This window comes from Xenopus tropicalis, chromosome 1, assembly GCF_000004195.4.
Source record: "Xenopus tropicalis strain Nigerian chromosome 1, UCB_Xtro_10.0, whole genome shotgun sequence".
Taxonomy (NCBI): domain Eukaryota; kingdom Metazoa; phylum Chordata; class Amphibia; order Anura; family Pipidae; genus Xenopus; species Xenopus tropicalis.
Genome location: NC_030677.2, coordinates 196,950,300 through 196,974,000, shown reverse-complemented (window position 1 = coordinate 196,974,000; position 23,701 = coordinate 196,950,300). Strand labels below are relative to the sequence as shown.

Sequence of the window (23,701 nt, the reverse complement as noted above, 5' to 3'; positions counted from 1 at the left end):
CTAATAGCCAATCTTAGCCCTTATTTGGCTCCTCCATGAACTTTTATGCTTGCGTTGCTCTCCAAGTCTTTTTACATTTGACTGTGGCCCATGAGTAAGAAAGATTGGTGACCCCTGGTGTAGAGTGACCAGCATGGGGACAGAGACCTCATTGAGGTTAGGTGTTATGTGGCTTCTACTCCTTATCTACTCAGTGATCCACCTCCGATGCCTAGGGGCACATTTACTAATCCACGAGCGTCCGAATGCGTTTTTTTCGTAATGATCGGTATTTTGCGACTTTTTCGAGCGCTCAATACGAAAAAGTCGTGACAATTCACGAAATTTGTAATGGCTATGAAAAAGTCGCGACAATTCACGAAAGTCATAATGGCTATGAAAAAGTCGCGACAATTCACGAAAGTCATAATGGCTATGAAAAAGTCACGACAATTCACGAAATTTGTAATGGCTATGAAAAAGTCACGATAATTCACAAAAGTCATAATGGCTATGAAAATGTCGCAACAATTCACGAAATTTGTAATGGCTATGAAAAAGTCGCGATAATTCATGAAAGTCATAATGGCTATGAAGAAGTTGCGACAATTCGCGCAAGTCGTAACGGCTACGAAAAAGTCGGAAAAAATACGAAAAAGTCACAAAATGTTCGTTTTCCAATCCGAATTTTTCCCATTCGGATTCGTGGATTAGTAAATCAGCCCCTAGTGTAGATATTTTTCATGGAAAATGTTATATCATAATTGCCGCTAGGCAGCCCATCAGATTGAGGACAGCATCAACAGTCTGATCGATTTCTTCCCAGTTTTCAACCAGCTTTATCAGCCTGTGAATGGCCACCTTTAGCGGTTAAGGTCAGTCTTCAATGTTAATCCTAATTTTTATTTTGTTTTCAGAAGCTTAAGTATTTTATAGATATTAATATTGACAACTCCCAATATATCTGAAACAATGAAACGCAAAGTAATAGTAAAAGCTGCGTATAATGATGCAATCAAAGAAGACAGAATGATTTTAATGACATGATGTCATTGACAATATGATTGGTGAGTAAATGGGTGTTGATTAGGCTGGGTTAATATGAAGAAAAAGGAAGCAGATAGTGATAGATGTGGGCATACTGATTACTGATTGTGTTTTCATTAGTGGCACAAAACACCGTTAGCCTTAGTGCATTCAGTGCAAAAACAATAATGTCTTACACAACAAAATCATTCTCCTCACTGTCTTCTTTTTCTGAATATTTATATACACTTTTCTTTTTGAAATCGGTAGTTTTGAGCTTCTTTAATATCCCCCAGTTCCAGGCATTTGTTTTGTCTTCATCCTGTGGTACAGAGCTTTGCAGTGTATAGAAAGGATCACTCAGTTGAGAAACACCAATGGCAACAAGAAAAACACACTTTTCGGAAATGAATACTGCCATTAAGAAAATGAGGCAAATGTACTTATTGTTAGGTGAAATTGCTAGAATTTTAAGCGGAGTTATTTTTTGTGTTTTGAGAAACTTGCATCCAAAAAAATGGAATCTCATTTTTTTTCAAATTTGAGTTAATAAAGAAAAAAAAATGGCAACTTAAACCTGGCAAGTTTCTATAATTCAGTGGGGGGTATAATTTCAACATTAAAGCTATTTTATTTTTCCAGTTCCCAGTAAACCGCCAGTTTTTGAAAAAAATGAATGAAACAATGCAATTTTAGTCATGGTTGAGTTTTTTGGCACACTTTTAGGGAAAGCCCAAATACACACATTTGGTTAAAAGTTACTCTATACCCCCCACAAATATTTACAAATCAGGCACTGCCTGACCACTGTGATCAATTGAAGTTGTGGAATTCCTTTCCCAAACCAGTCGTGCTGGCTGATACATTAGATAGCTTCAAGAAGGGGTTGGATGGCTTTTTAGCAAGTGAGGGAATACAGGGGTATGGGAGATAGCTCTCAGTACAAGTGAGGGAATACAGGGGTAGGGGGGATAGCTCTCAGTACAAGTGAGGGAATACAGGGGTAGGGGAGATAGCTCTCAGTACAAGTGAGGGAATACAGGGGTAGGGGAGATAGCTCTCAGTACAAGTGAGGGGATACAGGGTTATGGGAGATAGCTCTCAGTACAAGTGAGGGAATACAGGGGTATGGGAGATAGCTCTCAGTACAAGTGAGGGAATACAGGGGTATGGGAGATAGCTCTCAGTACAAGTGAGGGAATACAGGGGTAGGGGAGATAGCTCTCAGTACAAGTGAGGGAATACAGGGGTATGGGAGATAGCTCTCAGTACAAGTGAGGGAATACAGGGGTAGGGGAGATAGCTCTCAGTACAAGTGAGGGAATACAGGGGTATGGGAGATAGCTCTCAGTACAAGTGAGGGAATACAGGGGTATGGGAGATAGCTCTCAGTACAAGTGAGGGAATACAGGGGTAGGGGAGATAGCTCTCAGTACAAGTGAGGGAATACAGGGGTAGGGGAGATAGCTCTCAGTACAAGTGAGGGAATACAGGGTTATGGGAGATAGCTCTCAGTACAAGTGAGGGAATACAGGGGTATGGGAGATAGCTCTCAGTACAAGTGAGGGAATACAGGGTTATGGGAGATAGCTCTCAGTACAAGTGAGGGAATACAGGGGTAGGGGGGATAGCTCTCAGTACAAGTGAGGGAATACAGGGGTAGGGGGGATAGCTCTCAGTACAAGTGAGGGAATACAGGGGTAGGGGAGATAGCTCTCAGTACAAGTGAGGGAATACAGGGTTATGGGAGATAGCTCTCAGTACAAGTGAGGGAATACAGGGTTATGGGAGATAGCTCTCAGTACAAGTGAGGGAATACAGGGGTATGGGAGATAGCTCTCAGTACAAGTGAGGGAATACAGGGTTATGGGAGATAGCTCTCAGTACAAGTGAGGGAATACAGGGGTAGGGGGGATAGCTCTCAGTACAAGTGAGGGAATACAGGGGTAGGGGAGATAGCTCTCAGTACAAGTGAGGGAATACAGGGGAATGGGAGATAGCTCTCAGTACAAGTGAGGGAATACAGGGTTATGGGAGATAGCTCTCAGTACAAGTGAGGGAATACAGGGTTATGGGAGATAGCTCTTAGTACAAGTGAGGGAATACAGGGGTAGGGGAGATAGCTCTCAGTACAAGTGAGGGAATACAGGGTTATGGGAGATAGCTCTTAGTACAAGTGAGGGAATACAGGGGTAGGGGAGATAGCTCTCAGTACAAGTGAGGGAATACAGGGGTAGGGGAGATAGCTCTCAGTACAAGTGAGGGAATACAGGGGTAGGGGGAGATAGCTCTCAGTACAAGTGAGGGAATACAGGGGTAGGGGAGATAGCTCTCAGTACAAGTGAGGGAATACAGGGTTATGGGAGATAGCTCTCAGTACAAGTGAGGGAATATAGGGTTATGGGAGATAGCTCTCAGTACAAGTGAGGGAATACAGGGGAAGGGGAGATAGCTCTCAGTACAAGTGAGGGAATACAGGGGTAGGGGAGATAGCTCTCAGTACAAGTGAGGGAATACAGGGTTATGGGAGATAGCTCTCAGTACAAGTGAGGGAATACAGGGGTAGGGGGGATAGCTCTCAGTACAAGTGAGGGAATACAGGGGTATGGGAGATAGCTCTCAGTACAAGTGAGGGAATACAGGGGTATGGGAGATAGCTCTCAGTACAAGTGAGGGAATACAGGGGTAGAGGAGATAGCTCTCAGTACAAGTGAGGGAATATAGGGTTATGGGAGATAGCTCTCAGTACAAGTGAGGGAATACAGGGGTAGGGGAGATAGCTCTCAGTACAAGTGAGGGAATACAGGGGTAGGGGAGATAGCTCTCAGTACAAGTGAGGGAATACAGGGTTATGGGAGATAGCTCTCAGTACAAGTGAGGGAATACAGGGGTAGGGGGGATAGCTCTCAGTACAAGTGAGGGAATACAGGGGTATGGGAGATAGCTCTCAGTACAAGTGAGGGAATACAGGGGTATGGGGGATAGCTCTCAGTACAAGTGAGGGAATACAGGGGTAGGGAGATAGCTCTCAGTACAAGTGAGGGAATACAGGGGTAGGGGGGATAGCTCTCAGTACAAGTGAGGGAATACAGGGGTAGGGGGGATAGCTCTCAGTACAAGTTAGGGAATACAGGGTTATGGGAGATAGCTCTCAGTACAAGTGAGGGAATACAGGGGTAGGGGAGATAGCTCTCAGTACAAGTGAGGGAATACAGGGGTATGGGAGACAGCTCTTAGTACAAGTGAGGGAATACAGGGGTATGGGGGATAGCTCTCAGTACAAGTGAGGGAATACAGGGGTAGGGGGGGATAGCTCTCAGTACAAGTGAGGGAATACAGGGGTAGGGGAGATAGCTCTCACTACAAGTGAGGGAATACAGGGTTAGGGGAGATAGCTCTCACTACAAGTGAGGGAATACAGGGGTAGGGGGGATAGCTCTCAGTACAAGTGAGGGAATACAGGGTTATGGGAGATAGCTCTCAGTACAAGTGAGGGAATACAGGGTTATGGGAGATAGCTCTCAGTACAAGTGAGGGAATACAGGGTTATGGGAGATAGCTCTCAGTACAAGTGAGGGAATACAGGGGTATGGGAGATAGCTCTCAGTACAAGTAAGGGAATACAGGGGTAGAGGAGATAGCTCTCAGTACAAGTGAGGGAATATAGGGTTATGGGAGATAGCTCTCAGTACAAGTGAGGGAATACAGGGGTAGGGAAGATAGCTCTCAGTACAAGTGAGGGAATATAGGGTTATGGGAGATAGCTCTCAGTACAAGTGAGGGAATACAGGGGTAGGGAAGATAGCTCTCAGTACAAGTGAGGGAATACAGGGTTATGGGAGATAGCTCTCAGTACAAGTGAGGGAATACAGGGGTAGGGGAGATAGCTCTCAGTACAAGTGAGGGAATACAGGGGTAGGGGAGATAGCTCTCAGTACAAGTGGAGGAATACAGGGTTATGGGAGATAGCTCTCAGTACAAGTGAGGGAATACAGGGGTAGGGGGGATAGCTCTCAGTACAAGTGAGGGAATACAGGGGTAGGGGAGATAGCTCTCAGTACAAGTGAGGGAATACAGGGGTAGGGGGGATAGCTCTCAGTACAAGTGAGGGAATACAGGGGTAGGGGAGATAGCTCTCAGTACAAGTGAGGGAATACAGGGGTAGGGGGGATAGCTCTCAGTACAAGTGAGGGAATACAGGGGTATGGGAGATAGCTCTCAGTACAAGTGAGGGAATACAGGGGTATGGGAGATAGCTCTCAGTACAAGTGAGGGAATACAGGGGTAGAGGAGATAGCTCTCAGTACAAGTGAGGGAATATAGGGTTATGGGAGATAGCTCTCAGTACAAGTGAGGGAATACAGGGGTAGGGGAGATAGCTCTCAGTACAAGTGAGGGAATACAGGGGTAGGGGAGATAGCTCTCAGTACAAGTGAGGGAATACAGGGTTATGGGAGATAGCTCTCAGTACAAGTGAGGGAATACAGGGGTAGGGGGGATAGCTCTCAGTACAAGTGAGGGAATACAGGGGTATGGGAGATAGCTCTCAGTACAAGTGAGGGAATACAGGGGTATGGGGGATAGCTCTCAGTACAAGTGAGGGAATACAGGGGTAGGGAGATAGCTCTCAGTACAAGTGAGGGAATACAGGGGTAGGGGGGATAGCTCTCAGTACAAGTGAGGGAATACAGGGGTAGGGGGGATAGCTCTCAGTACAAGTTAGGGAATACAGGGTTATGGGAGATAGCTCTCAGTACAAGTGAGGGAATACAGGGGTAGGGGAGATAGCTCTCAGTACAAGTGAGGGAATACAGGGGTATGGGAGACAGCTCTTAGTACAAGTGAGGGAATACAGGGGTATGGGGGATAGCTCTCAGTACAAGTGAGGGAATACAGGGGTAGGGGGGGATAGCTCTCAGTACAAGTGAGGGAATACAGGGGTAGGGGAGATAGCTCTCACTACAAGTGAGGGAATACAGGGTTAGGGGAGATAGCTCTCACTACAAGTGAGGGAATACAGGGGTAGGGGGGGATAGCTCTCAGTACAAGTGAGGGAATACAGGGTTATGGGAGATAGCTCTCAGTACAAGTGAGGGAATACAGGGTTATGGGAGATAGCTCTCAGTACAAGTGAGGGAATACAGGGTTATGGGAGATAGCTCTCAGTACAAGTGAGGGAATACAGGGGTATGGGAGATAGCTCTCAGTACAAGTAAGGGAATACAGGGGTAGAGGAGATAGCTCTCAGTACAAGTGAGGGAATATAGGGTTATGGGAGATAGCTCTCAGTACAAGTGAGGGAATACAGGGGTAGGGAAGATAGCTCTCAGTACAAGTGAGGGAATACAGGGTTATGGGAGATAGCTCTCAGTACAAGTGAGGGAATACAGGGGTAGGGGAGATAGCTCTCAGTACAAGTGAGGGAATACAGGGGTAGGGGAGATAGCTCTCAGTACAAGTGGAGGAATACAGGGTTATGGGAGATAGCTCTCAGTACAAGTGAGGGAATACAGGGGTAGGGGGGATAGCTCTCAGTACAAGTGAGGGAATACAGGGGTAGGGGAGATAGCTCTCAGTACAAGTGAGGGAATACAGGGGTAGGGGGGATAGCTCTCAGTACAAGTGAGGGAATACAGGGGTAGGGGAGATAGCTCTCAGTACAAGTGAGGGAATACAGGGTTATGGGAGATAGCTCTCAGTACAAGTGAGGGAATACAGGGGTAGGGGGGATAGCTCTCAGTACAAGTGAGGGAATACAGGGGTATGGGAGATAGCTCTCAGTACAAGTGAGGGAATACAGGGGTAGGGAGATAGCTCTCAGTACAATTGAGGGAATACAGGGTTATGGGAGATAGCTCTCAGTACAAGTGAGAGAATACAGGGGTATGGGGGATAGCTCTCAGTACAAGTGAGGGAATACAGGGTTATGGGAGATAGCTCTCAGTACAAGTGAGGGAATACAGGGTTATGGGAGATAGCTCTCAGTACAAGTGAGGGAATACAGGGTTATGGGAGATAGCTCTCAGTACAAGTGAGGGAATACAGGGGTATGGGAGATAGCTCTCAGTACAAGTGAGGGAATACAGGGGTAGAGGAGATAGCTCTCAGTACAAGTGAGGGAATACAGGGGTAGGGGGGGATAGCTCTCAGTACAAGTGAGGGAATACAGGGTTATGGGAGATAGCTCTCAGTACAAGTGAGGGAATACAGGGTTATGGGAGATAGCTCTCAGTACAAGTGAGGGAATACAGGGTTATGGGAGATAGCTCTCAGTACAAGTGAGGGAATACAGGGGTATGGGAGATAGCTCTCAGTACAAGTGAGGGAATACAGGGGTAGAGGAGATAGCTCTCAGTACAAGTGAGGGAATATAGGGTTATGGGAGATAGCTCTCAGTACAAGTGAGGGAATACAGGGGTAGGGAAGATAGCTCTCAGTACAAGTGAGGCAATACAGGGTTATGGGAGATAGCTCTCAGTACAAGTGAGGGAATACAGGGGTAGGGGAGATAGCTCTCAGTACAAGTGAGGGAATACAGGGGTAGGGGAGATAGCTCTCAGTACAAGTGGAGGAATACAGGGTTATGGGAGATAGCTCTCAGTACAAGTGAGGGAATACAGGGGTAGGGGGGATAGCTCTCAGTACAAGTGAGGGAATACAGGGGTAGGGGAGATAGCTCTCAGTACAAGTGAGGGAATACAGGGGTAGGGGGGATAGCTCTCAGTACAAGTGAGGGAATACAGGGGTAGGGGAGATAGCTCTCAGTACAAGTGAGGGAATACAGGGTTATGGGAGATAGCTCTCAGTACAAGTGAGGGAATACAGGGGTAGGGGGGATAGCTCTCAGTACAAGTGAGGGAATACAGGGGTATGGGAGATAGCTCTCAGTACAAGTGAGGGAATACAGGGGTAGGGAGATAGCTCTCAGTACAATTGAGGGAATACAGGGTTATGGGAGATAGCTCTCAGTACAAGTGAGAGAATACAGGGGTATGGGGGATAGCTCTCAGTACAAGTGAGGGAATACAGGGGTAGGGGAGATAGCTCTCAGTACAATTGAGAGAATACAGGGGTATGGGGGATAGCTCTCAGTACAAGTGAGGGAATACAGGGGTAGGGGAGATAGCTCTCAGTACAAGTGAGGGAATACAGGGGTATGGGAGACAGCTCTTAGTACAAGTGAGGGAATACAGGGGTATGGGGGATAGCTCTCAGTACAAGTGAGGGAATACAGGGGTAGGGGGGGATAGCTCTCAGTACAAGTGAGGGAATACAGGGGTAGGGGAGATAGCTCTCACTACAAGTGAGGGAATACAGGGTTAGGGGAGATAGCTCTCACTACAAGTGAGGGAATACAGGGGTAGGGGGGGATAGCTCTCAGTACAAGTGAGGGAATACAGGGTTATGGGAGATAGCTCTCAGTACAAGTGAGGGAATACAGGGTTATGGGAGATAGCTCTCAGTACAAGTGAGGGAATACAGGGTTATGGGAGATAGCTCTCAGTACAAGTGAGGGAATACAGGGGTATGGGAGATAGCTCTCAGTACAAGTGAGGGAATACAGGGGTAGAGGAGATAGCTCTCAGTACAAGTGAGGGAATATAGGGTTATGGGAGATAGCTCTCAGTACAAGTGAGGGAATACAGGGGTAGGGAAGATAGCTCTCAGTACAAGTGAGGGAATACAGGGGTAGGGGAGATAGCTCTCAGTACAAGTGAGGGAATACAGGGGTAGGGGAGATAGCTCTCAGTACAAGTGAGGGAATACAGGGGTAGGGGAGATAGCTCTCAGTACAAGTGAGGGAATACAGGGGTAGGGGGGATAGCTCTCAGTACAAGTGGAGGAATACAGGGTTATGGGAGATAGCTCTCAGTACAAGTGAGGGAATACAGGGGTAGGGGGGATAGCTCTCAGTACAAGTGAGGGAATACAGGGGTAGGGGAGATAGCTCTCAGTACAAGTGAGGGAATACAGGGGTAGGGGGGATAGCTCTCAGTACAAGTGAGGGAATACAGGGGTAGGGGAGATAGCTCTCAGTACAAGTGAGGGAATACAGGGTTATGGGAGATAGCTCTCAGTACAAGTGAGGGAATACAGGGGTAGGGGGGATAGCTCTCAGTACAAGTGAGGGAATACAGGGGTATGGGAGATAGCTCTCAGTACAAGTGAGGGAATACAGGGGTAGGGAGATAGCTCTCAGTACAATTGAGGGAATACAGGGTTATGGGAGATAGCTCTCAGTACAAGTGAGAGAATACAGGGGTATGGGGGATAGCTCTCAGTACAAGTGAGGGAATACAGGGGTAGGGGAGATAGCTCTCAGTACAATTGAGAGAATACAGGGGTATGGGGGATAGCTCTCAGTACAAGTGAGGGAATACAGGGGTAGGGGAGATAGCTCTCAGTACAAGTGAGGGAATACAGGGGTAGGGGAGATAGCTCTCAGTACAAGTGAGGGAATACAGGGGTAGGGGGGAAAGTTCTCAGTACAAGTGAGGGAATACAGGGTAGGGGGGATAGCTCTCAGTACAAGTGAGGGAATACAGGGGTAGGGGAGATAGCTCTCAGTACAAGTGAGGGAATACAGGGTAGGGGAGATAGCTCTCAGTACAAGTGAGGGAATACAGGGGTAGGGGAGATAGCTCTCAGTACAAGTGAGGGAATACAGGGGTAGGGGAGAGATAGCTCTCAGTACAAGTGAGGGAATACAGGGGTAGGGGGGATAGCTCTCAGTACAAGTGAGGGAATACAGGGGTAGGGGGATAGCTCTCAGTACAAGTGAGGGAATACAGGGGTAGGGGAGATAGCTCTCAGTACAAGTGAGGGAATACAGGGGTAGGGAGATAGCTCTCAGTACAGGGGTACTAGCTCTCAGTACAAGTGAGGGAATACAGGGGTATGGGAGATAGCTCTCAGTACAAGTGAGGGAATACAGGGGTAGGGGGGATAGCTCTCAGTACAAGTGAGGGAATACATGGGAGATAGCTCTCAGTACAAGTGAGGTACAACAGTACAAGTGAGGAATACAGGGGTAGGGGAGATAGCTCTCAGTACAAGTGAGGGAATACAGGGTAGGGGAGATAGCTCTCAGTACAAGTGAGGGAATACAGGGGGGATAGAAGTACTAGGGGAGATAGCTCTCAGTACAAGTGAGGGAATACAGGGGATAGGTACAAGTGAGGAATACAGGGTAGGGAGATGCTCTCAGTACAGGGTACACATAGAGTACAAGTGAGGAATACAGCTCTCAGTACAAGTGAGGGAATACAGGTGAGGTAGGGGAGATAGCTCTCAGTACAAGTGAGGGAATACAGGGGTATGGTAGATAGCTCCCAGTACAAGTGAGGGAATACAGGGGTATGGGAGATAGCTCCCAGTACAAGTGAGGAATACAGGGGTATGGGAGATAGCTCTCAGTACAAGTATACAGGGAGATAGCTCTCAGTACAAGGGAATACAGGGGTAGGGGAGATAGCTCTCAGTACAAGTGAGGGAATACAGTAGGGGGTATGGGGAGATAGCTCCCAGTACAAGTGAGGGAATACAGGGGTATGGGAGATAGCTCTCAGTACAAGTGAGGGAATACAGGGTTATGGGAGATAGCTCTCAGTACAAGTGAGGGAATACAGGGGTAGGGGAGATAGCTCTCAGTACAAGTGAGGGAATACAGGGGTAGGGGAGATAGCTCTCAGTACAAGTGAGGGAATACAGGGGTATGGGAGATAGCTCTCAGTACAAGTGAGGGAATACAGGGTTATGGGAGATAGCTCTCAGTACAAGTGAGGGAATACAGGGTTATGGGAGATAGCTCTCAGTACAAGTGAGGGAATACAGGGGTAGGGGAGATAGCTCTCAGTACAAGTGAGGGAATACAGGGGTAGGGGAGATAGCTCTCAGTACAAGTAAGGGAATACAGGGGTAGGGGAGATAGCTCTCAGTACAAGTGAGGGAATACAGGGGTATGGGAGATAGCTCTCAGTACAAGTGAAGGAATACAGGGTTATGGGAGATAGCTCTCAGTACAAGTGAGGGAATACAGGGGTATGGGAGATAGCTCTCAGTACAAGTGAGGGAATACAGGGGTATGGGAGATAGCTCTCAGTACAAGTGAGGGAATACAGGGGTATGGGAGATAGCTCTTAATACAAGTTGATCCAGGGACTGGTCCGATTGCCATCTTGGAGTCAGGAAGGAATTTTTCCCCCCTCTGCGGCAAATTAGAGAGGCTTCAGATGGGTTTGGATGCCATATGCTTAAATAGCTTTAAAAGCTGCTCCTAACCAAAAGCCCAGAGGCAAAAGCACACATATACAATACCAGGAAAGGGAGCTCGTGCCCAAAGGTAGCCTGTCTTGAGCAAAATGGTCAAGAAATGTTTTTCAAATGTAATTTGGGTTCAGGTTTGGTATTTGGGCAAGTCTTTGGTGGAGGATAATTATACATTTCAAATATCTCTAGTATAATCAGGGAGTGTCAGAGATTTTCTACATGCAAATACAGGTATGGGATCCCTTATCTGGAAACCCACTGTCAAGAAAGCTTAGAATTAAGGGAAGGTGATCTTCCACAGAGTTCATTTTAAACAAATAATTCTAATTTGTAAACTTTTTTTAAATTCTTTTTCTCTATATTTGATGGTAACTAAGCTGCATAGATCCATATTGGTGGCAAAACAATTCTATTTGGTTTAGTTAATGATTAAATGATTTTTAGCAGACTTCGGGGTTGATTTATCAACGGTCAATTTTGATTTTTTTTTCTGCTTAAATTCGAGTTGTGGTTCGAAAACTTCAATGTTTGGTATTTATTAAGTTCAAAAGAAACAAAAATTCAAATGTAAAAACTCGCCATGTAAAAGCTTGCGAGTTTCTAAAGTCAACAGTAGAGATGTAGCAAACTGTTCACCGGCGAACTAATTCGCGCGAACATTGGGTGTTTGCAAGTTCGCGAACTTTTCGCGCATGTTCGCAATTTGGGTTCACGTGGCGTTTTTCCGCTGCGTTTTTTCTCGGCCTAAAAACGCAGCACAAGCCACACATGGCGTTTTTCAGCAAATCCCGTTTCCATGGTGCTAATAGTGCGAAATAGCAAAAAACGCAGTGTATTTCCGCTAGGTCTGCCAGCTGCCTTTGCGTATACATAGGAATAGCTTGCGTTTTTACGCAACGCTGTGTCAACAACGTATTTTTCAGAGACATTTTTGCCCTTGATCCCCCTCCTGCATGTCACTGTCCAGGTCGTGGCACCCTTTAAACAACTTTAAAATCAGTTTTCTGGCCAGAAATGGCTTTTCTAGGTTTTAAAGTTCGCCTTCCCATTGAAGTCTATGGGGTTCACAAAGTTCGCGAACTTTCGCACTTTTTGGCGCGAACGGGTTGGCAAACTTTTTTTTTGAGGTTCGCTACATCCCTAGTCAACAGGAGCTGTTAAAGTCAAGCCATATTCTAAAACTTTCAGAGCTTGTAAACTCGAAAAAATTCAATTTTCTTTAATAACTTGCTTATAGTGACCATGCAATATGCACGCTTTCTGATTTAGGAAAACAAACTCGAATTCGCAAACTCGAAAATTGATAAATAAGCTCTTTAAGGTCCGGTGAAACCCTCAGGTCCGACACAACACACAATTGTGATATAAAATTTTGAAGTGCGGATGACACACTAAACAGCGACCCCCTTGGCATCTCTATGTATTGTGTTCCCCATATTTGGGAGAAGGGTAATGACTTAGGGCCAGATTCATTAAAGTACGCATTAAGAGTACGATTTGCGAAAATTTGCATTTAATACGTAAATTTCTGATGTGTGTTAATTTTGTGAAAAAGTTGCGTCGTGCTTGGGCGAAAATATTGTGGTACAATCCGAAAGTGACAAAATTTTCGTATCTGAACGATCGTAAACGGCGCAAAAACCTTTCTGACTTTGATCCTTTAGTGCATGATTTTGAAAGCCTCCCATAGGGCTCAATGGCACTCTGCAGCTCCAACCCGGCCCAAGGAAAGTCTCCCATAGGGCTCAATGGCACTCTGCAGCTCCAACCTGGCCCAAGGAAAGTCTCCCATAGGGCTCAATGGCACTCTGCAGCTCCAACCCGGCCCAAGGAAAGTCTCCCATAGGGCTCAATGGCACTCTGCAGCTCCAACCCGGCCCAAGGAAAGTCTCCCATAGGGCTCAATGGCACTCTGCAGCTCCAACCCGGCCCAAGGAAAGCCTCCCATAGGGCTCAATGGCACTCTGCAGCTCCAACCCGGCCCAAGGAAAGTCTCCCATAGGGCTCAATGGCACTCTGCAGCTCCAACCCGGCCCAAGGAAAGTCTCCCATAGGGCTCAATGGCACTCTGCAGCTCCAACCCGGCCCAAGAAAGTCTCCCATAGGGCTCAATGGCACTCTGCAGCTCCAACCCGGCCCAAGGAAAGTCTCCCATAGGGCTCAATGGCACTCTGCAGCTCCAACCCGGCCCAAGGAAAGTCTCCCATAGGGCTCAATGGCACTCTGCAGCTCCAACCCGGCCCAAGGAAAGTCTCCCATAGGGCTCAATGGCACTCTGCAGCTCCAACCCGGCCCAAGGAAAGTCTCCCATAGGGCTCAATGGCACTCTGCAGCTCCAACCCGGCCCAAGGAAAGTCACCCATAGGGCTCAATGGCACTCTGCAGCTCCAACCCGGCCCAAGGAAAGCCTCCCATAGGGCTCAATGGCACTCTGCAGCTCCAACCCGGCCCAAGGAAAGTCTCCCATAGGGCTCAATGGCACTCTGCAGCTCCAACCCGGCCCAAGGAAAGTCTCCCATAGGGCTCAATGGCACTCTGCAGCTCCAACCTGGCCCAAGGAAAGTCTCCCATAGGGTTCAATGGCACTCTGCAGCTCCAACCCGGCCCAAGGAAAGTCTCCCATAGGGCTCAATGGCACTCTGCAGCTCCAACTTGGCCCAAGGAAAGTCTCCCATAGGGCTCAATGGCACTCTGCAGCTCCAACCCGGCCCAAGGAAAGTCTCCCATAGGGCTCAATGGCACTCTGCAGCTCCAACCCGGCCCAAGGAAAGTCTCCCATAGGGCTCAATGGCACTCTGCAGCTCCAACCCGGCCCAAGGAAAGTCTCCCATAGGGCTCAATGGCACTCTGCAGCTCCAACCCGGCCCAAGGAAAGCCTCCCATAGGGCTCAATGGCACTCTGCAGCTCCAACCCGGCCCAAGGAAAGTCTCCCATAGGGCTCAATGGCACTCTGCAGCTCCAACCCGGCCCAAGGAAAGTCTCCCATAGGGCTCAATGGCACCCTGCAGCTGCAACCCGGCCCAAGGAAAGTCTCCCATAGGACTCAATGGCACTCTGCAGCTCCAACCCGGCCCAAGGAAAGTCTCCCATAGGGCTCAATGGCACTCTGCAGCTCCAACCCGGCCCAAGGAAAGTCTCCCATAGGACTCAATGGCACTCTGCAGCTCCAACCCGGCCCAAGGAAAGTCTCCCATAGGGCTCAATGGCACTCTGCAGCTCCAACCCGGCCCAAGGAAAGTCTCCCATAGGGCTCAATGGTACTCTGCAGCTCCAACCCGGCCCAAGGAAAGCCTCCCATAGGACTCAATGGCACTCTGCAGCTCCAACCCGGCCCAAGGAAAGCCTCCCATAGGGCTCAATGGCACTCTGCAGCTCCAACCCGGCCCAAGGAAAGTCTCCCATAGGGCCCAATGGCACTCTGCAGTTCCAACCCGGCCCAAGGAAAGTCTCCCATAGGGCTCAATGGCACTCTGCAGCTCCAACCCGGCCCAAGGAAAGTCTCCCATAGGGCCCAATGGCACTCTGCAGTTCCAACCCGGCCCAAGGAAAGTCTCCCATAGGGCTCAATGGCACTCTGCAGCTCCAACCCGGCCCAAGGAAAGCCTCCCATAGGGCTCAATGGCACTCTGCAGCTTCAACCTGGCCCAAGGAAAGCTTGAATGAATCCCAAACTTTCGTATTTGTTGCACAAATTGTCACAAAGTACCAAAAAGTTGTGCAAATTAACAAAAATATCGCAAAAAATATGCAAAAGTTGTAAACTTTAGAAAAAATATGAATCGGACCTGTCGTACTTTACTGAATGTGCCCAACTACCAAGTAAGATAGGTAATTATTTTTTCTCTACCAGTCATAGATATATTTATGTTCTACAAAAGCTGAATGTCATCCTGCAAAAAGTTGTTCTGAATATACTGTACTAATGGAGTCTACATTGCAGCAAGGTCACCCCCTGTTGACAAGAATGTGAAATTCCACAATTACTCCTCATACTTCATCTGAATACCATAGTGCAAGCATTTTGTTGGTAAGTGAAAGTCCCTTCTGTGCTATTGGCCTTAAACTGAAATATAATTTAGCAAACAAAATAAACACATACCCATCACTTGGCCCATCATCCACTCCATCATAGATATCATCAGGGGGAGGCGGAAAATCTGTTGGATTAAAGTAAGAACCTTATCAATTGTTTTAAACAAAACAAGGTGATAAAGGGGAATTTCTGTTTGAATGACTTTGAGTCATTGGCCCTGGGGCCAAACGATCGAATTATAATGACGGGTATAGGCAAAGTTGGTCTGGGGACCAACTCTTGAGGTGTAGTCTATTGTTCATTTATATTGTATCCAGCATTGGCCATGGGGTCAAAAATGAGAGTGGCACTTAAGTTGTTCCTGGGAAAGGCTACACCCTGTGTTCATAAACATTTGTCTCAAATGCCTTTGCGTGGGTACATTTCTGGTAGAATTTTCTGACTTCAAATAGGTGCCACAAGAAAGTCTCTTTGACATCCTTATAATGTTTGTCAACCATGCACTAAATGTAAAAACTGTGTTCATGCATCTTGTTGTCTACAAACGCCAGACATTAAACATTTCAGAGCTGCCACTGACTGGCCCTGTATAGCCCTTATTTCTTTATATCCAGAAGGTTTTATCATTGGCTTGACTGCTGTACCTACAACCACATACTACATAATACATTACAAAGCCGGTTCCTTTATCTGATTAAAGACTTGTATACAGAAATTCTCCTTAGGACACTCCGTAACAGCACAACAAAAACCAGACTAAGGGCGAAGACACATGGGGAGATTAGTCATGGCGACTTATTGCCCAGTGTGTCCTTGTCCTAAGTATCTTGTAGAATTAACTGTGGTTTTACTTACGTGCACTGCCGCTTCCACCACTGCTCTTGCTGCAAAATACAAAAAATGAATATTGCTCAATTGTACTGCACATTTAGTTTTGTTTTTTTTTCTAGAGAATATCACTAACCCTAACTATATTTGCAACCATAAAACCATCTTCTATCTTCCCCACCCCCTATGGCGGCATCAGATGCTTATTCAGTCTACCAATTCCACATGTATTCTGCACATTTTAAATGCTAGATGCTGCTGGAACCAAAGTTCTTTTGGGTGGCTACATTTTACATAGGACCAATGTGTATCTGGGTGCTTTTAACAGCTCTAGATAGGAGCTTTGGGGTCCTTGGTGCAGGGTGATGGTCAATAACTCTACAGGGTCTGGGGGTAAATAAACATTAAGTAGTAAACTGTTGCCTTTATAGTGATATTCTTGAGACTGCCTACTTGAAGCTCCTGTTCTACATGATTTTAGACAATGTCTATGGAGATATTCAGCTCCCTGGAGGTGCTTACTTGCTATTGCTGTCCTCAACGTCATCATATATCTCCTGATCATTCCCTTCCATCCTTGTAGGTTTGACCATGTGCATTGTGGATTTTTTCCTTTTTAGTGAATCGTAGTCAATGTTCACCATTGTTGTTTTGATGTAACCATCTGAAAAGGAAATTCATTATATATGTTGATAATGGGACCGTATTTACAATGTTACTGTATTCCCTGCAGTGATTATATCTATATAATACACAAGAGTCATAAATATCCTGTATATGATATTCTTATTAACAGTGCTTAGTCATCAGTTATAATCGGTAATTTGAGTCACTGAAACTTACATATTGATTAAATAATGTTGTAAAATATTAGGATATTAGACGGCACCTCAGAGTTCCATAACCTATATCACAGCCCTTGGCATCATGCTTATATATGGTCATGGAACTCCATGGGGATTTATAATATCTTTATATTTCACAATTAGGGGTACATTATTCCCTATATTATTCTCTGCAAGTCATGTCATCAGTTTTAATTGGTGCTTTATGAGGTAAATTGAGTCACGTGACTTAATGGAAATTGTATATTATAAAAAATAATGTAAATTTATTATGATATTAGATGTCACCTCGGCCTTTGGCCTCATGTCTGTATATGATCAGGGAACTCCTTCTTGATTTATAATATCCTTATATTATACGTCAGGGGGTACACTATTCCCTATGTTATTCTCTTCAAACATGTTATTTGAAGAATATTTTTAGAACAGTCTCTCTCAGCCCATTATTATCTCCTGGACCCCCCATGTGGGTTCTATCATCTATTTCAGTTACACTGCACAATGACTTATAATGTACAGCATTTTCAGTTTACATTAGTTAAACGTAAATGTTTTGAAATATCTTCAAATGGGCAGATAGAAGCAAATAAATTTTGCCATATACAAATATCACTAAACAGATCCGTTTATTGGGCCTTCTCTAGCCTGCCCAAAATGCTGCATTTGTGTTTTTGAGATGATTTTCATCTAGGTTTATAATTATAGCTTAGCACAGGGGTGGCCAATATGTCGATTGCGGCCCACCAGTCGATCCACCGTGGATTTCTGGTGGGCCGCGATCAAGCCGGGGATGCGGAAGTGCTGCGTGAATGCGTACGTACGCTGCGTCGTGTACATACGCATTCACGCAGCACTTCCGCATTCCCCATTCATCAGTCGACCACAACCGCAAAAAGTCTGGCCACCCCTGGCTTAGCAGGAAAGTAAAGTCCATACGTGCATGCACAGTTAGGTCATTCCTTAGAGGTGTAAGGCCAGAGCTAAATGGCCTGTTATAGACATACAAGGCATATTATTGGGCGAGCATGAAGGCCTATTGACACCTGGACCCACTGGGGTTTCACTTTGTGGTTTATCTTTGGGCTGTTCACTTTCAATGTCCAAATCTTATTAAACCACCAACAATTCTCTCCTTTTGTCTCTGATCAGTTTTCTGAAGGGATGGGAGGGGCTATTTTCAAACCTGACACTCTGAGAACTTCCTGTATGCTTACATCATCACGTCCAACCTTTGCCCTTACTTTTTTTTCCATTGGACCAATTTATTGGTTGCTTGTGCACTGTAACTAGTTGCATAAATCTGAAGGCCATTGGTTAGTTTCTTCTTATATTGGATTTGTAGCCCTTTGTAACGGGCACAGGAAGGAGTGTCAGACACAGGTGAAACAACCCCTTTAAACAATATGCTTCAAGGTGCGCCATTTTCTAACTAAGGGAATCTGCTGTGAGGCTTGGAGTCCTGAGAAACCGCACTCTATGTCCTGTCATAATTATGAAATTACTTCTGTGTTTACAAAATATGGAAGTGGCTTTGCCCAGGGTATTAATATTGTATTGTGGCTCAGGCTATACATAGTCCTGGATATAAAGTACTACTTACAACAGCCGTTCATCCTGGCCAGCCACTTTCCTTCAGGATTGTTGTTAAGGCGAATGACTTCAATTGCATCTCCCACCTTTATACTGAGTTCATTTTTCCCACCTTTATAATCGGTACAAGCCTTCGCCTGGTGAATGGCCTCTATTGGACCTGTTAGCTGAGATGGGAAAAGGGAAAATGCTATTTACAAGAACAAAGGAGCGCCAATGATGTACATACAATCAGTCCCCAATTCAGTAGCACCATACTGACAAAGCACAAGAGAACACTGTACCTTCAGATCTAAAAGGTATGAAATAGATTTCATGATACATGAACATTATATTGACATTATACTATATTACCCCATTTCCCATAAAGTTGGGAAACTGTGTAAAATAGAAATTAAAAGAGAATGCTCTCTCACTAAACCTACTCCGTTTGCAAGATCAAATCTTGTACTTTTTATAGCATCTATTAGATATTAACACATGGGGTAGACACTAAGGATGCCTATAGCCCTGCTTCTCTGTAACACTATAACCTTACGTCTGGACCCCATTTCCACATTACTGGCTCCATTGTGCAGGCTGTGGTTTCAGTACCTGCACTGAATATAGGGCTACTATAAACATAGAAAACATTGCATGCCGACTATGCACCGTAGGCAGACTGATCAACAGAAGTTGTTAATAAACGAAGTAAGGCAACCCATACCTTGAATTTTTTTCTTATTTCTTGTTCTTTCTTTTCCTTTTCTTTTTGCTCTTTTTTTTGCTGTTCCAATTTCTTCTTCTCCTCCTTCTCATTCCTTGGTTCTTGTGGCCTTGCAAAGGCCTCACTGCATTTAAAAAAAAAAAAGTAAATTATTAGAAGAGCTGGCTTTACTTGGAAGGGTTGAACTTGATGGACTCCCTATATAACTATATCTATCTTTCTATCTATCATCTATCTATCTATCTGTCTATCTATCTATCTATCTATCTATCTATCTATCTATCTATCTATTTATCTATCATACCATGAGGACAGCGATACCTCAGGTGCCTGAGCTCCTCCCTCCTAATGTATTTTGTGTTACTGGACGATTCACCACCCCCTTTGATTGTTTGTATTACAGGTATGGGATCCCTTATCTGGAAACCCATTTTCCAGATAGTTCCGAGTTACGAAAAGGCCATCTCTCTATCTATCTATCTCTCTATCTATCTAAGCTATAGGGGGCCCAGTGGAGCACTGACTAATGCCTAAAGAAGCTTTAATATGTATTTATTAAAAATGTCATATTTATAAACTGTAGGGGGCACTAAAATGCTTTTGCTCTTAGGCTCAGTAACACCTAATTATGCCACTGTCACTGCTAGCATAGGGTTGACATCATTAAACATTGCATTTGAAACAGTACCTTTCTCCCGGAATTCCTTCATACAGCTCCCCGTCACTTTCTATGCTCTGGAACATAATAAAATAAAAAGTTGGTAAGCAATACTGTACAATTTAAAGCAATTCCCGTGCTTGGTCTTTTGTACACACCTCTCGCCATGTAATAAAAAATAATGCAATGAAAATCCCCAAAGCCAACAAAACTATAACTCAGTTAAATAAAATTCAGACTATACATAAAAAAAAAAAGATTTTCATCCTCCTTGTTTATCCCAGACCCATCTGAACTACAGCCTTTATTTATCAACTTGTATGGCCTGAGAGAGATAAAATGGTGGCTAAGCTCAGGACTTCATTGTGCAATTCCCTTTCATGGAAAAGGAGTGGTTTGTATAATGGGTAATAAGTCATTGGAGATATCTACTTCTGCACCTACAGCTATGGTTCTGTAGTGACCCCCAGATGTCCAAAACTACTTAGTAGGTAGGGGAAGGGGAACCCCCTGACCTCTATGATTTATCACACCCCACTCCCAGTAGAAGATCCTTATTGTTCCCTAAGTTGTGTAGACCTATCCCAATCTCCCATTGTACCGTGTAGGTAGGTGTAGCTACTGCAAACTTAATCATGTGGGAATGGTTAAGAGTGGAGCTACTAGTTAGAATTTTTTAAAAAAATCAATACCAGGGTGGCCCTTATACTGACAGTGAGGCTTACCTCTTCTTCAGGAATAGAAGGACCTGAAAAATATATTAGAGAAATATGTTTTCTGTTTACTACTTGTCATACGCTTTTATCATTATTATTATTATTATTAACAACACAGGGAACAGATATCAGGGCCTTGCAAATGCAGTAAAGTCACAAACATAAATTCAGCTACAAGATTATGAGGTGCTCCTCAAGTCAAGGTGAGTTTTGCATGGTTGCAATTTTATATATACAGGTATGGGACTGATTATCCAGAATATCCAGATAAGGAGTCTTTCCATAATTTGGATCTCCACACTTTAAATCTACAGAAAAATTATTTAAACATGAATTAAACCCAATAGGACTGTTCTGCCCCCAATAAGGGGTAATTATATCTTAGTTGGGATCAAGTACAGGTACTGTTTTATTATTACAGAGAAAAGGGAATCATTTAACCATGAAATAAACCCAATAGGGCTGTTCTGCCCCAATAAGGGGTAATTATATCTTAGTTGGGATCAAGTACAGGTACTGTTTTATTATTACAGAGAAAAGGGAATCATTTAACCATTAAATAAACCCAATAGGGCTGTTCTGCCCCCAATAAGGGGTAATTATATCTTAGTTGGGATCAAGTACAGGTACTGTTTTATTATTACAGAGAAAAGGGAATCATTTAACCATGAAATAAACCCAATAGGGCTGTTCTGCCCCCAATAAGGGGTAATTATATCTTAGTTGGGATCAAGTACAGGTACTGTTTTATTATTACAGAGAAAAGGGAATCATTTAACCATTAAATAAACCCAATAGGGCTGTTCTGCCCCCAATAAGGGGTAATTATATCTTAGTTGGGATCAAGTACAGGTACTGTTTTATTATTATAGAGAAAAGGGAATCATTTAACCATTAAATAAACCCAATAGGGCTGTTCTGCCCCCAATAAGGGGTAATTATATCTTAGTTGGGATCAAGTACAGGTACTGTTTTATTATTACAGAGAAAAAGGAAAACATTTTTAAAAATGTGAATTATTTGATTAAAATGGTTTCTATGAGAAATGGCCTTCCCGTAATTTGATGCTTAACAGGTTTTTTTGGATAACAGATCCCATACCCATATAGGGATGTAGCAAACCTCAAAAAAAAAGTTCGTGAACGCCCAAAAAAGTTCGCGAACCCCATAGACTTCAATGGGAAGGCGAACTTTAAAACCTAGAAAAGCCATTTCTGGCCAGAAAACTGATTTTAAAGTTGTTTAAAGGGTGCCACGACCTGGACAGTGGCATGCAGGAGGGGGATCAAGGGCAAAACTTTCTCTGAAAAATACTTTGTTGACACAGCGTTGCGTAAAACCGCAAAGGCAGCTGGCAGACCTAGCGGAAATACGTGGCGTTTTTTGCTATTTCGCACTATTAGCACCATGGAAACAGGATTTGCTTACACCAGTACTAGGCTGAAAAACGCCATGTGTGGCTTGTGCGGTGTTTTTAGGCCGAGGAAAAAACGCAGAGAAAAAACGCAGCAGAAAAAAAAATGCGGCGAACCCAATTGCGAACATACGCGAAAAGTTTGCGAACTTCCGAACTTGCAAACACCCGGTGTTCGCGCGAATTAGTTCGCTGGCGAACAGTTCGCTACATACGAGTACATACGGGCAGAATTAGATATTGCCATAGATAAGTGCTTCTAAAACTGTGGGGGGCTTGTAGCTGCGGCAGAGAGGCTCAGCCTGAAGGCCAGTAAGGATAATTTAAAAAAAACAGCTTAAGGCTAATGTCCCACAGCGAGGCTAGTCTCCCACCACAGATCTCTGCTACCGCAGTGACTATTCTTTCCGAAATGCCTTTTTACTGGCAACAAAGGGAATCGTTTTCCAAAGTCGCGTGAAGTTGCGACTTTGTGCGACTTTGGAAACCTGAAACAATGTGTAGGCCTTTCCACTGGCGATTCCCTTTGTTGCTGGTGGAAAGGCAACATAAAACAGTTCAGTTTGGGACAAAGTACAGGCATTTAACGTGAAAGTATAAAAATGAATGACTAGGAGAATCTGGAAACAAGAGACTCTCAGAAAAAGAAACCAGTGTGATTAAGTGCTATCAAAGGGACTTTTGTAGAATCACACTGCAGACCAAAGGTTCATTTCTACTGGTTTGGGCCACCCTAGTGAGGCCAGCCCTACAGTTTGGGAACCACTGCTCTAGGCCATATGTGACATTATAACATCACTTTGCCATTCAAAATCTCAAATAAGAGGAAGACACAAATACTTACAAACACATTTAGTTCTTGGCTACAACAATTAATATATTGACCATGTCCCTTTTGTACTGGTGTCAATACCAGTTATTATATTTTGAACACATTTTTAAGGACATTCCTCCTATTCCAATGAGAATTCGGAACACAAAATATTGCCCTACTATATCTTTATGGTGTTCTGCTAAAAAATATAGGATACATACCTTCCACATCATCATAATTTTCATCATCGTTGTGTATCCTGTAAAGGTTTTGACAATGTTTACATTTTTTCTATCAATAACAAGGAACTAGTGTAGGTTATTGTTCTTTTTCAATGCTTAGATTTTCATTATTGTAAAGGTATAGGACTTTCTAGGTGGAGTCTAGATTCGAGTGCGATACTTTGTTCTTTGTATATATATGTATATTTATACATATATATCGAACCAAGGGTGGCTTCAGTCTTTGTCTCGGGTGCAAGGTAAATGGTTTAAATATCGAAAAAAAGACCAGCAACACCGAGTTTATTACAAAAAATCAATTATGTATTAAGAAACGCATGAATAGCCAACATATATATATATATATATATATTATAAGTCACCAAGAAGTTACTTTACTATATAAATCATGAGGCTAAGTGCTTCTATATAGGTCATGGAACTCCAAAGTGACTTCTAATATCCTGATATTTTACAACCGGGCTATATTATTTACTATAATACACAAGTGAACATGTGATAGAAATGACATCACTAAGCACCGATTATAACCAATGACATCAGTAAGAATCATTTATAAGAATATCATTTACAGGATATT

General features: G+C 44.4%; 1 protein-coding gene across 3 annotated transcripts in view; it reads right to left on the bottom strand.

Moving 5' to 3' along the window:
- The window catches only part of fyb1 (FYN binding protein 1), a 78,701-nt gene that overhangs the window by 11,148 nt on the left and 43,852 nt on the right, over positions 1-23,701 (bottom strand). For 2 of the 3 annotated variants that reach the window (XM_031894470.1, XM_012967877.2), the window contains exons 4-12: positions 23,101-23,138; positions 20,661-20,683; positions 19,966-20,012; positions 19,278-19,401; positions 18,582-18,738; positions 16,659-16,800; positions 16,164-16,192; positions 15,375-15,432; positions 1,203-1,340 (exon numbers count right to left, since the gene is read on the bottom strand). In XM_031894470.1, the coding sequence (XP_031750330.1) occupies positions 1,203-1,340; positions 15,375-15,432; positions 16,164-16,192; positions 16,659-16,800; positions 18,582-18,738; positions 19,278-19,401; positions 19,966-20,012; positions 20,661-20,683; positions 23,101-23,138 (756 nt within the window). The remainder of the gene's footprint in view (positions 1-1,202; positions 1,341-15,374; positions 15,433-16,163; positions 16,193-16,658; positions 16,801-18,581; positions 18,739-19,277; positions 19,402-19,965; positions 20,013-20,660; positions 20,684-23,100; positions 23,139-23,701) is intronic. The other variant, XM_031894480.1, reaches the window with a different exon arrangement.